Source organism: Lithobates pipiens, unplaced genomic scaffold, assembly GCF_037356315.1.
Source record: "Lithobates pipiens isolate NorthernLeopardFrog02 unplaced genomic scaffold, aLitPip1_a1.2 Scaffold_37, whole genome shotgun sequence".
Taxonomy (NCBI): Eukaryota; Metazoa; Chordata; class Amphibia; order Anura; family Ranidae; genus Lithobates; species Lithobates pipiens.
In genome coordinates, this window is record NW_027507825.1 from 14770805 (window position 1) to 14787874 (window position 17070).

General features: G+C 46.9%; 1 protein-coding gene across 1 annotated transcript in view; it reads left to right on the forward strand.

Annotated features, from left to right (window-relative positions):
- Window positions 1–17070, forward strand: part of TRIP11 (thyroid hormone receptor interactor 11) — a 124735-nt gene that overhangs the window by 35088 nt on the left and 72577 nt on the right. Inside the window, exons 11-14 of the mRNA XM_077466751.1 lie at window positions 1179–1319; window positions 5269–5462; window positions 5548–5711; window positions 14486–14589. Of these exons, the coding sequence (XP_077322877.1) occupies window positions 1179–1319; window positions 5269–5462; window positions 5548–5711; window positions 14486–14589 (603 nt within the window). The remainder of the gene's footprint in view (window positions 1–1178; window positions 1320–5268; window positions 5463–5547; window positions 5712–14485; window positions 14590–17070) is intronic.

Genomic DNA, 17070 nt, shown 5'->3' on the forward strand with positions numbered 1-17070 from the left:
GGAAGCCTGTGTGGCAGGATGACACTTCAGGAGCACAACCGGGAAACTGGGACCAACCATTGTCGCCCTACAACAATAGTGCTTAAAGCGGAGGTCCACCCTAAAGTGGACCTCCGCTCATCTGAACCCTCCCCCCCCTCCGGCACCACAATTGGCACCTTTCAGGGGGGAGGGGGGTGCAGATACCTGTACAGTACAGGTATTCTGCACCCACTTCCAGGATAGCTCTCTGCGGAAAGGGGCGTAGATTACGCCCCTTTCCGCAAGTGCCCGCCCCTTTCCGCAAGTGCCCCGCTGCCTGCTGGGAAACACACAGATCCCAGAGGCAGCGGGGACCATCCTTATTGCGCAGCGCGATTCGCGCATGCGCAGTAGGGAACCGGGAAATGAAGCCGAAAGGCTCCATTTCCTGATTCCCATACCCAAGATGGCGGCGGCAGCACCTTACAGACGATCTAGAAATCGGCTTCGGGTGCCGACATCGCGGGCGCGCTGGACAGGTAAGTGTCACTATTTTAAAAGTCAGCAGCTGCAGTATTTGTAGCTGCTGGCTTTTAAAAAAAAAACAAAAAACGCGGAGTCCCGGTGGACTCCCACTTTAATCACTTCCCTACCGGCCATAATAAAATGAAATCCTCTACTTTGTTGGGGGATATCTGAATGATGCCGGTAGCTACAGGCATCATTCAGATATCATTCTTTCCGGCCGGCGATTCTGTGCACGATAAGAATGATCATAGGGGCAGTTCCTCCTTTTGATCGTTCTTATAGGCAACCCCCCTCGCCGCCACCCGGTGCTTCTCCGGGCTCTCTCGTGCCATTGGGGGCTCGGAGAAAAGAATCGCCCGCCGCCGGATGAGGAGCATAGAGATTTCCAGTGACCAGATGGTCACCAGTCATCTCTATGATCGTCGGAGGTCCGGGCGTGACGTTATGACCCCGCATTGTAAACAAAACCGCAATAGCGGCTGTCAGCATGAGATCGGAGAATTTTTTTTTTTTCCCGATCAGGGTTTACTTACTCTTTTAGTATGGAATTGTGTTTTCTGCATTATGTTTAGGTCCTTCTGGTTGCACTGTATGAGGATTCTAGTGACCTTTTGGTATGTTTGTTGTCTTTTAGTTAATTCTTCTTTTAGTCAGTTTTGTTGAAATTATAATTTTATTTTCTTCCTCAGGGAAAGGCCGGTGAATTGAACCATCTGTTGAACGAAGTGAAGTCCATGCAGGAGAAAGCGGTTTTGTTCCAGCATGAGCGGGATCAGGTTATGTTGGCACTCAAACAGAAGCAGATGGAAACCAGCGCTCTCCAGAACGAGGTGGGTGCCGGGATTATGGTGGGGCAATGCACCAAAAAAGGGTAAAATATAATTCCCATTAAAGTGATTCTAAATATACAATTTTTTTCTTTAAAATAATAAGCATGTTATACTTGCCTGCTCTGTGCATTCATTTTTCACAGAGCAGCCCCGATCGTTCTCTTCTTGGGTCCCCCACTGTCACTCCTGGCCCCCCTTTCTCGAGTACCCCCATAGCAAGCAACTTGTTATGTGGGGCACTAGTGCGGACTCGCTTTTTGTCTATTCACACAGATGGGGCAGGGGGATTGATTAACAGTGAGGAGGGAAAGAGCAGACAGAGCCTCTGTCCTCGTGCACATCACGGGTACAAAATTGGGCTCAGGTAAGTTGGGGGGGGGGGGGGGCTGAAGGGGGGGACTTGCATGCAGAAGGTTATTTTACATTAATGCAAAGAATGTATTCAGGTAAAGAACCTTTTGCCTTTAGAACCACTTTAAAGTGAAAGCTCTGAGGATAAAATAGACAAGTGAGTTCATAGTGCTGAGCGATTGTACCGCAAGATGGTGTGCAGAAGAGATGATCGTTAGCTGGTGGGTGATTTGCTCAGTAATATAAGAGTTTGGGCTCATGCACACAGCTGATTGGATTCCTACACTGCCTAGATCAGCATAGTTCTGTGGGGGGTACAGTTTCTGATCAGCAGCAGATAGGAAGCCTGTACAAATCGGTGACCTCTTGACACTGTACACATTTAATTGCACGTGTAATCGCACATGGAGCAATTACCTGCGATTATGAAAGGATATGCATCCCTGGACATGAACTGTATGCATCCAGGAGTGTACATCTGTTCCTTACTGCAGGTAACAAGCCATGTGTTATATGCAAAATAGGGAAGGATTATTATTATTATACAGGGTTTATATAGCACCAACAGTTTGCGCAGCGCTTTATATGAGGGTAAACAGTACAGAAACAATTCAATACAGGAGGGATCAGAGGGCCCTGTTCGTTTGAGCTCACAGTCTCGAAGGCTGTGAATCCCTGGATGTCAGCCTGTCATTGATTTGTATAGTTCTACTGTCTGTGGCTGATTGGAAACGCCTCTCTCTACCTGTTCCAGAACTACGGCTATAGTCACCCATCTGCATAAGCTTTAAAATCATGTCTGTTTTCATCCGAAAGCTCACCATACATGTGTAGACTTTTTGACAGTTGAATTTTTTTCGGGGGTTTGGAGTATTTTTTTTTTTCCTTTTTTACGTTTTTTTAACCAGTTGCCCACCCTCCATAGCTGAAAGATGGCTACAGATCAGTTGTCCATTTCTTCTGGGAGCGTGTCTATTGACCTAGAACCCTGCGGGGCATACATTGGGCTCGCTCTGTGATTGCTGTTTCCTTTGGACACAGCTGATCACAAATTGAGGTGAAGGGCCAATCACAGCAGTCATTTACCATGTGATCAGCTGTGTCCAATCACAGCTGATCCCATGTAAACAAATGCCGCTTATCTGCATTTCCACTGTTGCTGTATGAGGAGAGGAAAGCCTTTAACTGGTGTTCTGTCAAGACGTGCCCCCCCCCCCATCAAATAGTGCCCACGCAGGACAGAGCTGCACTTAAGCTGAGTTGCCGATCAGCTGGAGTGACTTGACCTATGCGCACATCATAGGATGTATCTCTCGATGGGAAATACCATTTCACGGGCACAATTGAAACCTATAGAACAGCGGTGGGACACCGTAGTTCTTACGGGTCGGCTTTACAGTGTGCGGGTCGGCTTTACAGTGTGCTGATGGTCCGGTTTTGTCTGTGTTGCAGGGCGGGTTTGCTGTGTTGAACGTCTGGTTTTGTCTGTGTGAAAGGTCGGGTTGCAACACAGACAAAACCAGCTCTTCAACACAGCCACTAGCCACCCTCCAGCAGCTGCGATGCACAATCTGAGAACTACGGTCTCCCCCGCAGCTTGTATTGGTTTAAATTGTGCCTTTGAAATGGTATCTCCCATCTCGAGAGATGCCACCTACAATGTGCTCATGCGCCCTGGTTACGTCAGCCCAGCTGATCTGCAAATCAGCTGTTGCGCTGTTCCGTACGGCGCATGCGCACTACATGCCAGGAACTTCTCGATAGTGGGCACTTCTCAAAAGAACACCGGCTATCCTGTGACAGCACAGATTTCCAAAGCTTTTTAGTTCAGTGCAGCCAATTAGTGTCTATCAGCGCAGCCTCAACGGTGCCCATCCGTGGAGAAGACAAATTACATACTTGCATAATTTTATAACAGAAATACATTTTTAGTCTCTGTTTAGCAAAAAATAAAAAATAAAACCCAGTGGTGATTAAATACCACCAAACAAAATTAAAAATATTTATTATTTATACAGTGCTCTTTCCTACAGTCTAAAGAACATACACTGATTTATCTTATTTTCACCAACGAAATGTAGCAGAATAAATTTTGGCATAAATGTTTAAAGAAAGTTTATACATTTGAAAAATTTTGTAACCGCAAGAAAAACTATTTTTTTTCTATTTTTCTTCTTTTATTAAGCAGCAAACAAAAAAAGTGGTGATTTAATACCACCAAAAGAAAGCCCTATTTGTGTGAAAAACTTTTTGGGTACATTGCAGCATGACCACGCAATTGTCATTCAAAGTGCACCAGCTCTAAAGGCTGAAAATTGGCCTTGGCAGGAAGGGGTTGAAAGTGCCCAGCATTGAAGGGGGTTTAACAAGTTTCTGACACAATCATCTACATTTGTTGTCTTTCAGTAAACTCTGCTGATCTCCGGGCAAACCACTAAATCCACAGTTAAAATAACGTACTGTATATGTGAACTGTTTTAGCTGTGCAGTTCGCCTCCGTTCATCATTTAGGAATCTCTGTTTTCATGGGACTTTTTTATGGTCCAACTAGTCTTGTTGTAGATGAAACGGGCCATTGACACATCTCTCCCTGAGGCTGGTCACATGTTCTTTCTCTTTACGGATTCCTGCAAAAGAAGCTTTGGTCACATGACCACCTTCTATGCTGGGCGTGCTGGTGGCCATTGGTTTCTGCCCTGGATCTCGCAATCGTGCCCTTTTGCGTAAGTTCAGTGTTTTGAATACTACTTATCAAAAAAAAATGTAAAGCCCAGCTGTGGGCACAATAACCTTAACAGGGTTTTAGCAGTCATATATTCAATTGCCTTCAAAAGCAACCTCCCGTTTATACAGATTTTCTTTTACATTCAGCAAATCTGCTTGTTTGTATGACGGGATCGGTATACTTTTAGCCCCTGTACACACGGTCGGAGATTTTGCCAACCAAATCCGTCGGATCTTGTCTGAAACTGTTGCATACACGCGGTCAGACAAAGTTGGCGAAAAATCCGATCTTTCAGAACGTGATGACGTAATTTCGCTACGATGGGACTACATTCAGGCTAGTAGCCAATAGCTTTGATGTAGGAATTTGATCTGAGCATGCGTGGCACTTGGTCCGATCAAAATGCTCTACACATGATCGGATTAGGTCCGTCCGGCCCAGTTGGTCGGGAAATATTTCCAACATGTTGGAAAATTGGGTCCGACTGAGATTCGGACGGAATCAGTCCGATGCATACCACACACAGTCGGATTATCCGACGACACGGTCCGATAGGACACATTCCGACGGATTCTCCGACCGTGTGTACAAGGCTTTAGGCTGCTCAGATGTAGGTCGCGTCCTCTACCTCTCATTTTGGCATTTTACAAAATTAAAGCTTAGAGCAGATTTGCAGAGTTTGTATGCTTTTGTGTTTAAAAAAAATAAAATAAAAATGATAAAAATGTTATATGGGTACAGTGTAGCATGACCAGGCATTTGTCATTCAATGAGTGAGAGCGCCAAAAGCTGAATATTGGCCTGGTCAGTATGGGGGATAAAAGTGGTTAATTCTTACTGAGCACTTTAATTGGCCGGTATATCATCCCTCAGGTCCAGCATCTACGAGATAAAGAACAACGCCTCAAACAAGAACTGGAGCGGCTGCGCAATCACCTGCTGGAAATGGAAGACTCGTACACACGCGAGGCTGTGGCCGCTGGGGATCGGGAGACGGAGCTCAGAAAGAAACTCACAACCTTAGAAGAAAAGCTTTTATCCTCCTCCACAGCCGTGGAGACCGCCAGGTACCGGTCTGCAGCAGAGGAAACATGTTTTGGGTGGTGGATTCATAGAATATGTGATCTCTAACTTGCCCCCTTTTTGGTTTAGCCACCAGGCTACAATGCAGGTGGAGTCTCTACAGGAGCAGCTACATCTTGTGTCCCATCAGAGAGATGAGGCTTTAATGCAACTGAACATGTCCCAAGAGCAAGTCAAACAATATGCGTTATCGCTGACCAACCTGCAGATAGTGCTAGAGCAGTTCCAACAAGGTAAGGCAGTTCCAGTGTATCCCAACCCAAAAATTTTATTTCTTTCACAACCATTGAAGGGTGCAGGAATTCAAACTGTTGGGTTATACTTTTGCTTACATTAGGATTTGGACACTGGCAAACAAATTGTGGGCCAGTGCAGTATAACCCCTCCATACCTTGTTTTTTTGTTAGTGTCCTAGGAGGTCAGATGTCTTTTCTGCTTGCTGGCTTTTTTTTTTTCAATCAAGATTACCTTTCTTCAATTAATTACTTTCTATCTGCACTATAGCTGTCTTTCGGCTACAGCGTGGGCTTCCAATGCCGGGAGGCCGCCTGCAGACGTCCTCCTGTGATCGCGCTGCTTGTACGGCGCGCTCTGCAATCATCGAGTCCTTCGGACTCGGCTGATCACAGAACAGGGTAAATGGCCAATCACATTGCCAATTTACAGTGAGGGGGAAAAAAAAGTATTTGATCCCCTGCTGATTTTGTAAGTTTGCCCACTGACAAAGAAATTATCATCTATTATTTTAATGGTCGGTTTATTTTAGCAGTGAGAGACACCGCACAACAACAAAAATATTCAGAAAAAAAACGCATTTCAAAAAAGTTATAAACTGATTTGCATTTTAATGAGTGAAATAAGTATTTGACCCCTTCCCAAAACATGACTTTGTGCTTGGTAGCAATCATAGAGGTCAGACGTTTCTTGTAGTTGCCACCAGATTTGCGCACATCTCGGGGGATTTTGTCCCACTCCTCTTTGCAGATCTTCTCCAGGTTATTAAGGTCTCGAGGCTGATGTTTGGTAACTCGAACCTTCCGCTTCTTCCACATATTTTCTATGGGATTAAGGTCTGGAGACTGGCTAGGCCACTCCAGGACCTTAAAGCTGAGCTCCACCCTAAAGTGGAACTTCAGCTCATCGTATTCCTCCCTTCCTCCGGTGCCACAATTGGCACCTTTCAGGGGGGTGCAGATACCTGTATAATACAGGTATCTACACCCACTTCCAGACATAGCTAGCCACAGAATATCCACAGATGGACTGTTCCCCATGGGACCTCTAAAGCTGCAGACCCTTTTCTTTACCCTTCCCAGATCTGTGCCTCCATATAATCCCGTCTCGGAGGTCTACAGACAATTCCTTGGACTTCATGGCTTGGTTTGTGCTCTGACAGCGCTATTCGGCCATTCGTGGGGCGATTTTTAACCCCCACTAGCGGCCGAAAAAGGGTTAAAGTGTTTAGTGACACTGCCTCATTGTTTTCAATGGAAAGGGGCGCTTTAGGAGTGGTAAATACACCGCTCCTACAGCGCTGCAAAGATGCAGCCTGCAGGACTTTTTTGACCGTCCTGCAAGAGCACCACTCCAGTGTGAAAGCCCTTGGGCTTTCACACTGGAGACACAGGAGAGGCTCTTTACAGGTGTCGCACAGGCGCTATTTTTAGTGCTGTAGCGCCTGTAAAGCACCTCAGTGTGAAAGTAGCCTTGTGTACATGGGATTTATATATATATATATATATATATATATATATATATATATATATATATTTATTTATTTATTATAAATGTGCAAAGATTTCAAACTTCTTTCACATTGTCATTATGGGGTATTGTTTGTAGAATTTTGAGTAAAATAATGAATTTAATCAATTTTTGAATAAGGCTGTAACATAACAAAATGTGGAAAAAGTGAAGCGCCGTAAAATACTTTCCAGATGCACTGTACATTCTAGATGCAGAGGGCTTAGAAGTCTACTTCTTGCAAAACTTTCAATACACATGGAGGGGTTGGTACAAGACTAGAAAATGTTGACCCCAGGGAATTCTCTGAGGGATAAATCCTGGTAGAGGGAGCTCTTGGTACCCTCAGAGGCCGGATCTCGGCACTGGCTATCTTGTTCCAAAAAGCGTTGGCTCGCTCTTTAAGACGTCTTTTAGCAGGGAGTCTTCCCTTGTCCTCTCCTCGGTGACTACACGGTATCTGAATTTCATTGTCTTGGCACTTCACTGACCACAGTTAGAAATGATCAAGGATATTTCCCGTGTAACTCTCATTCACCAAGTTGTGTTTCGTGTTGCCATTACCTGTGAGGCGAGTGTCTGAACTGGCGGCCTTATCCTGCAAAGAACCCTTTTCTTTTTTTTTTGCACAAGGGCAGGGTGGTGCTGAGGCCTAAAGAATCCTTTTTTCTGAAGGTCTGTTTCAGTCTACCACCTCAACCAAGGCATAGTTCTTCTATCCAGGGCCGGCGCTACCAATAGGCAAGGTAGACACTGACCTAGAGCGCACATCAGTCAGGGGAGCTGCCAGCACGGCACCACCTGTAAACAGTGCAGTGCAACCCGCACTGAGTGCAGCCTCAGTGTAAATGGGCTGCCTGACACAGCGATGTCTCGTACAGCTGCGGCGCCCGGACGTTGTAATGTACAGGATGTTTGGTCATTGCAATGTTTTGTGATAAAGCTCCCTCACTATCACTGCACCCTCTGCTCCTTTACTAATACACCACCAGGTGGCAGCGCTGTGTGGAAGCAGACAGAGGCGAGCCCCTCACATGTCGCCGGTCCTCTGGCACCTCCCTGGATGTGCTTGGTGTTCCCGGTGGCGGTGGTCGGTGTTGGCAGAGACAGGCGGAAGGAGGACAGGGTGGAGCAGGACATGGCGCTATACCAGGCTGCTGACGAATGGGACACGGTGAGCCTCCCCCTCCGTGTATGTTACATGGCAGCTGGGAAACCTTCCTTCCATTCATTTCCAGCACCATCCTGGGGTGACCATGGCTGACAATGTCATAGCTGTCCAGGCATGCTGGGATCTGTAGTCCTGGGAGCTCTTTACTTCACCCAGTGTACTGCTGTAACCTTTCCACGCTGATATGCGTTCTTTTCTGCACGTTTACATGCACTGTGTGATGTCAGGTCGCCGCCTCCACCACATGCATGGGCAGGGCAAAGTGGTGGGGTCAGGGGTGGAACCAAGGTGGGGACGGCAAAATGAAGATTTGCCTAGGGCAGAGGTTCTCCTGTCCTCAGGGCCCACTAACGGACCAGGTTTGCAAGACCATTGCAATACATCACAGGTGATATAATTTGCTGCTCAACGATTGCAGTATTCTGCATCTCCCCAGGGTAATACTTAAAATCTGGACTGTTAGTGGGTCCTGAGGAAAGGAGTTGAGAACCACTGGTCTTGGGTGTCAAAGATCCTTGTACCAGCACTGCTTCTATCTCTGTCTGGCTACAGTTCATCGGGATTATATCTCCGTCATTACCTGGATGTAGATTGTGCTGTGCTGGTTTATCATGCCGTCACGCCTTCTATGAGAAACTTTTTCACTCCTGTGGCTCACAGACCATTATTTAGGCTAATGGTCTTGAGCAGTGGTCTCCAAACTGTGGCCCTTTGATGTACCTTTTTTTCGGCCCTTGAGCCACTATACCTGTCATTGACACCAATCGGGCACTATTCATCCCACTGACTCCATCAATGGGGCAGTATTTCTCCCCCTAATATCAAAGATGGGGCATTATTTACTTCCCTGTCCACAGTCCGGCCCCCCTAAAGTCTGAAGAAAAGATTGGAGACCCCTGTAATTAAGTATCAGGTCCTACCCTTTCCTGTCAGGGGACGCGCTACCAGAGAATCGGGATCTACATTTCGCTGTGTATTCACTGGGCTGCTGAGTGCTTCTTGTGCTTTCCCGCATTTAACACTTACGCTCCCAAAAGTTTTTACCCCCTTCATGGCCAGGGTATTTTTCTCTATGTAGCACTGCCCTACACGAATTGCCAATTGTGCGGTCATGCACCACTGTAGCCCCCGTGTCTGTACAGGAAAAATGATGTACTAGTACCGCACTTTGCCTGTACATGCCACTTGTCAGCAGTAAATGTACTATGGCCAGCCGATAAGTGGTTAAGCAACTGTTTCAAAAATTTGCTGGGCTGCCACGTGGTCTTCTGTTCTCTCAATCTGCAAGTTGTACCAGGTGTATGTTTAGGCCGGGGTGAATAAAAATCAAGGATTTGATCAATGATGAAAAAAAATCTGATTTTTTTTATTCAACCGCTTGCCGATCAGCTCACGCCAATTTACGTTGGCAGAATGGCACTGGTGGGCAAAACGGCATACATGTACATCCCCTTTAAGAAGCGGTGTTGCGAGCGCGTCTCCGTGACCACGGGTCCCGCGGACCCTATGTCCGTCGGGTGCCCGCGATCGTGTCAGACAGGTACAAAAGGGAGATGCTTTTGTAAACAAAGAATTTACCCGTTCTGCCTAGTGACAGGACAGAGATCACTGCTCTCTGTCATCGAGCGCAGTGATCGCCGTCCTGTGACGTGTAGCTCCTACCACCACAGTTAGAATCACTCCCTAGGACAAACTTAACACCTACACTGCCACCTAGTGGTTAACCTCTTCCCTGCCGGTGTCCTTTACACATTTATAAGTGCATTTTTATAGCAGTGATCGCTGTATAAATGACAATGGTCCCAAAATAGCATCAAAAGTGTCCGATCTGTCTGCCATAATGTCGCAGTCCCGATAAAAAATTGCAGATCGCCGCCACTGATGAAGAAGAAATGCTATAAATCCCCTATTTTGTAGACGCTATAAATTTTGCACAAACCAAGCAATATACGCTTATTGCAATATATTTTGAAAAAAAAAAAAATGTAGAAGAATACATATCGGCCTAAACTGAGGGGGAAAAAAACTTTTTTATATATATTTTTGGGGCATATTTAGTATAGCAAATTTTTTTTTTAAAAATTCCCTTTTTTCTAAATTGTCGCTCTTTTTTTTTTGTTTATAGCACAAAAAATAAAAACCACAGAGGTGATCAATAACCACCAAAAGAAAGCTCTATTTGTGGGGAAAATAGGACGTCAATTTTGATTGGGTGCAACATCGCATGACCACGCAATTGTCAGTTAAAGCGACGCAGTGCGCTCTGGTCAGGAAGGGGTTAAAATCTTCTGGGGTTGAATCGGTTAAATCCAGCCTTTTTTACTAGTGATTTCAATCATATCCACTCTGGTTTAGGCCTTATCTGATGCAAGCATTGGGGCATACGGTCCTTCAGGTGGCTGTTTGAGCAGCAGGCAAGTCCCCAGTTCTGTTGTGAGTGTGGGCCTGTTGGTGTTGCACACATCACCGTCTGACTGCTTTTTAAAGTTCCATCTGTAAAAAGGAGGAAAACCTGCATCCTCTTAAGACTCTAGGCAAGTACTGAATCCTGCTTTGCGGATAAAGAGTTTGGCCACCACCAGAGGGCGTGCTTTTAGTTTTAAGTTGCACCTAGTGTCGTCCTACTGACAGTTGCAGCATCAATCCCATCCATGACGCAGTTAAATTGTGTGCCTCAACGAACAATAGAGAAATGCATGCTTTCTCAGATGTAATTGGGTTTTACTGTCTGTGATCCAAATGATACTCGCAGTGCCGTTCTAAGCTGAGACAGAGATTCCCCCCCCACCTGGGGCATTGAAGCGAGCTGGCATGGTGCACCATTAAGAGGTGTAAGAGGATTATCGAAGAGACGAACGGACGCTGCTAGAGCTGCATGATTCTGGATAAAATGAGAATCATGATTATTTTTTTATTTTTTTTTTGCTTAGACTTAAAATGGAAGTAAACCCTTCCAAACAACTTTGACCTACAGGTAAGCCTAGATTAAGGCTTACCTGTAGGTCCAAGTAATATCTCCTAAACCTATATGGTTTAGGAGATATTTGCCCGAAAATGGGCACCGCTGTCTACGGCGCATGCGCCGTAGACAGCGGCGCGCAGGCGCACTAAATGCGGCAAGTCCAAGAATGGATTTGCCAAATTTGTCTACTCCCGTGCGCATGCGCGGGAGTGACGTCATCGCGGCTCCGGCGAATGGCAGCGTCGGAGCTCCGAGACGCGACTCCCGTGCGCATGCGCGGGAGTGACGTCATCGCGGCTTCTCCGCTGTCATTCGTCGGAGCTGCGAGAGACGCCACAACCAAGATGGATGCGGCGGACTACAGGTGACAGCGGCGACTTCGCTGGCTCCTGTGTCAGGTAAGTGACACATAATGAGCTACTATGCGATGCATAGTAGTCCATTATGCTTTACCTTTGCAGGGAAAAAAAGAGGAAGTAAACCCATCAGGGTTTACTTCCTCTTTAAGATCACTATTCTGAAGAACTTTTTTATTTTGGGGATTTACAACCCCTGAACATTTAGGTTATCGAACAAGATGGTAATAATAATAAAAAGACATAGTACTTTTCGCTTCAATCAAATTTAAAGAAATGGAATGAAAATTAATGTAATGTGTAAAGAAATAAAAAAAAAAAAAAAAAAATACTGTTAAAGAGGAAGTAAATCCTGATGGGTTTACTTCCTCTTTCATTCCCTGCAAAGGCAAAGCATAATGGACTACTATGCATCGCATCACATCGCATCGCATAGTAGTCCATTATGTGTCACTTACCTGACACAGGAGCCAGCGAAGTCACCGCTGTCCCCTGTAGTCCGGCGCATCCATCTTCTCGGTGGGTCTCGCAGCTCCGCCGCTGTCATTCGGCGAAGCCGCGATGACGTCACTCCCGCGCATACGCACGGGAGCCGACATGCGCGGCATCTCTGTCAGTGCGCCGCTGTCTACGGGCAAATATCTCCTAAACCGTATAGGTTTAGGAGATATTTCTTGGACTTACAGGTAAGCCTTAATCTAGGCTTACCTGTAGGTCAAAGTGTGTTGTAAAGGTTTACAACCACTTTAAGCTATATTAAGTTCAGTAAATATATGTTAAAGGTGTAAAAATATTAATGAACAAAGCAAACAATGAAAAAGTTTGAATTATCAATGCTTATAAGTAAATAAAAAATCAGCAGGAAATTAATAATAATTAAAGCGATGTCGCCATTACGGGTAAGGGTACCCGGCAGTGTAGCCTTACGGCTTCAGGCCGGGAACCCTACTGCACGTATGCGAGGCCCCACTCCTCTCTCCTACTGGCCTGGCGACAGGGAGGAGGAGGGAGCCCCACGGTGATGTCACAGGCCATGTCCCGACCTCCCGGATGTGAGAACAGGATACCTGTCAAAGACTGGTATCCTGTCCCCCCCCCCCCCCCCCCCCGAAAGGTGCCAATTGTGGCATCAGAGGGGGAGAGGAGACAAATGAGCGGAAGTTCCACTTTTGGGTGGAACTCCGCTTTAAATGGAAGAGGAGGAGGATAAGGCGTTTAATAAGGCTGATTAGCATAAACGAAGGGTTAATGGGGGATTAAAAAGAGGAACAATTTTAATAATAACCAACAAGGTTGTTTTAAACTAGTGTCATTTGCAGACCAAAATTAATCCGTCTTGATCTGTAAATGAATAAACAGAAGGACAGATAAGAAGATGCAATGTTTCCTTTTTATCTGTCTCTTTCAGGGGCTGAGCAAGGTTGATTGCCAGCTGCTTTTTTATTTTTTGCCAGCCGTGAGCAGGGGTACGAGCTGAGTGATCAGTTGTTAAGCAACTGGTGCCTGCTCCTTAACCACTAACCAGACCAATTTTCAGCTTTTGGTGCTTTCACACTGAATGACAATTACTCAGTAATGCAACTGTACCCAAATAAAATGTCCTTTTTTTCACATAAATCGAGCTTTTTTTTGGTGGTATTTAATCACTGCTGGGTTTTTTATTTTTTTGCGCTATTAATCCAAAAAAAAAAATTCCTTGTTACTTTTAAAATTTATTGGCAGAGTATTGGCACAGTGTTGCAGAGTATTGGCACAGTGTTGCAGAGTATTGGCACAGTGTTGCAGAGTATGGGCTGAGGATTGTCGCAGAACAGCGCTATGGGCACTTCACATCCAGCCCACAGCGCTGCTGCCATCTCTCCCCCTCTCACTGTACCGATCGGTACAGAGAGGGGAGGGAGGAACCGTGACATGACGCCAGTTTGTTTTGCAAGTGATCGCTCCGTCATTTTACCGTGATCCGTGACCCCGTCACGGATGTTCCCGGGTGTGCGCCCCAGGGGGCGCGCGGGAGCAAGATTCTGGGGGGACGTCCATGGACGCCCTCCCAGAATAAGCCAACCGCACTGTAGCCATCTTTTGGATATGGCCTGGTCAGCATGTAGTTAAAAAACATGTTTCCGGCTTTTTTTTTTTTTACATTTCAGCTTTCGGTGGGTGAATCCCGCTGACAGATGAAAGAACCGAGCCTGAAAGTATCGGTTTCAAATATTGAAGCATTTGCACAAGTACCGATACTCATGCAAATGCTTAGTGCATGAATTGTAGAAATGCCGGATTAAGATTGCGTGGGGGGGGGGGGTCAAATTGAGATTGCGATCTTTTGACGATTAATTGTGCAGCTCTTGGCACAGCTCACCAATCCAGTGCATTAGTATATAGATGAATGTGGCCCAGCACCTCTCCAGCCATGCCCCAGTGAGCAGGGTGAAACTTGTCCTGGCTGGGGCGGGGCTGGCTGAGGCCACATTCATCTACATACTAATGCACTGGGTTGGTGAGCAGCACCCTTTCTTCTCTTGGATTATACTGCCTTCTACAGAAGGACTAGACGATGGCAGACACACAACATTTGTGTCCCAACCCAGTATAACCCCTCTTGCTACCAACATGCCTCAGCTTTATGATCATGCTCTTGGTATTGCTTTGCCTTAAACAGAGCAGGAAGAACCTGTGTCCCTCTTTGAATGCCACATAATGAATTTTACAGCAAGTATAAAAATCCCATCCATTATTTTATCTAATTTGTGAATCTGTTCTGAATTCCCTCCACAGAGGAGAAGGCCATGTACTCTGCAGAGCTGGACAAACACAGGAGACAAAACACAGAGCTACGACAGAAGGTGGAAAGGATGGAAGATAGAGTGGTGTCTCTGCAGGTAGGAGGACCCCCCCAAAGTGTTTGATCAGTGTACCATATGTATGCTACATATGAATAGGGAAATAAAAAAGTCCCCCAGCATACTTTCCAGCTAATCGGCACTTACCTCTTGTTTTGAAGGTGCCCAGCTTGCAGGATGTTTGATATTCTCAATCATGCATTTAATATTCTTTGCTCTCCTAATTGGAAAGATAGGTGTTCTGGGATTACTGGCACTCCCTGATGATGATCCACATGTACAGCTACCGGTTATTAGAGCCCTATACAGACAGTCCCCGAGTTACGAACACAATCAGGACTGTAGGTTTGTTCTTAAGTGGAGTTTGTGTGTAAGTCGGAACAGTGTATTTCTCTTATATTCACCGACCGACACAGCTCCTTTCTTAGCCATTACTAGGAGAATACTAGGCATTAGTTATAATACAACACTCAGAACTCTTAGTTCTTCCCAGGGGGTGGTCCCTTGGGCAACAACCCTCCAGTCTGCCATGCAGTCATCAGTTTTATTTTGCCTAGTGAAGAAGGACCTAGGAACCTTGCGGCCCATCAGTCCGTGCTTTTTTCTGCAGAAGCATGACTTTTTCCTTTGATCTACTATCAACAGTCCGGCCATCGAGCATGTGCAGGCCGCAGCTACGCGCTAAGCAGGCCACGACAAAACCTCAGCTCCAGAGGTGGTCCTTGAGCTTTTATGCTCCGGGGCACACATATAACCAGGCTACTGATGTCTGCATCACAGTATGCCGGGCCAGCAGCCACCCTGTACTGATCAGTGAGTGGGTCTGTGATGCAATGTCTTCCAGCTCTTCAGGACTGGTAAGTACAGCTATCCCAGAGCGGCTGGGCATTCCCTGGGCGTTCGATTCGGGGGTCCCTCACCTCCTTATCTTCTCTCCCTGTCCCTAAGCCCCCCCCCCCCCCCCCCGTGGGGGATGCTGCATGTGGCTGCTGAGCGGTGTGTGCGTGTGTGTGCGCTATGCAGGGGCTCTCCGGGAGGGGGGGGGGGGTAGCTGGCTAGCTGTGTCCTGGGTCCTGTTTTTCATGCCCCTGGAAGGTGTCTGTGAGGCCATGCTGATGTCCTGCGCAACGGTGTGCTCACTGCCATTGATTTCTCTCTGTACCTCATGGAGCTGTTTTCTGGGCCATTTTACGTGTGGGCAAGGTGGCATGCTCTCCTGGGCTTCAGCGGCCATTTTCCTGGTGATTTCCTATTCAGAACACCAGCAGCCATTTTCTTGTAGCCTGAACACGTTTTTTGAGTGTTCTCTAGCGGCAGCATGTGCTCCTGTGCCCTCACAGCCATTTTCCCTGTGTTTTATGTCCTTGTGCTGGACGCTGGGTGGCCATTTTCTTGAAGCCTGAGCACACTTCAGAGCAGTTTTAGCACCATTTGTAGCTGCTTCCACTGACAGCACTGTTTCCTCTGCACCTGGGAGCCAGCAGGGACTACAGGCACTACCTGCTGAATAGCGCAGAACTCCTCAGGGTGGTGAGTCCAGCGGGAAAGAGCCCCTCAGCCAGCAGCAGTAAGGAGGGTGGGACTGTCACTGTCCTAACTCCCCTTCGGGTGGCAGACAGGGTAGGGTCAGCATGGCTTCAGAAACTGGTGTTTCTTCCCCCAAAATCCAGGCAATTGCAACCGGGGTCGCCTGCAGACTGTGTAGTGCCTATGGACACACTGATGGCGGTCCTCAATTCGTTGCCAAGATGGAGGCGGCACGTGGGAAAAGGGGTGCAAAAAAACCATCCCTGGAACCGCAAGCCTGCGAATAAAAGTGTTACCACATGAAGGTTTGCCCCCACCCATGTTTCGAGGTGGGGGTAGCCTTCGGGAGTTTGCAGCCTGGTGGTCCTCTCGACTATCCGACCAATGGGTCTGCGATCTTATTTCCTCCGGCTATATGATAGAGTTCCTCTCTTGGCCGCCAAACAGATTCTTCCCCTCCAGCATACCCGTATCCCCGGCTCACCGGGAGGCCCTCTTGGGGGCAGTAAGGGACCTGCTGAGTCTCGGGGTTGTTGTACCGGTTCTGGAATCGGAACGTTTCCAGGGATTCTACTCATCTGTTTGTAGTTCCCAAGAAGGAAGGGGTACGTCCAATGTTGGACCTAAAAGCCCTCAATCACTTTGTGAAAGTGCAATGGTTCAGAATGGAATTAGTTCGCACTCCATCAAGGGGACTCCCTGGCATCCTTAGACATCTAGGATGCGTACCTGCACATACCCATATGCCTTCGGTATCAAAAGTTTCTGCGATTTGCAGTCGGGGAAGCCCACTACCAGTTTGTGGCTCTCCCTTTTGGTCTGGCATCAACCCCCCCCGAGTCTTTACCAAGGTATTGGCTCCAGTTTTGGCGTTGCTGCGGCAATGTGGGATCGTGATCATGGGATACCTAGACGATCTCCTCCTGAGGGCGTCTTCCGCCTCAGAATTAAAGGAGGATGTGGCAATCACCATGCAGACCCTGCAAGAATTTG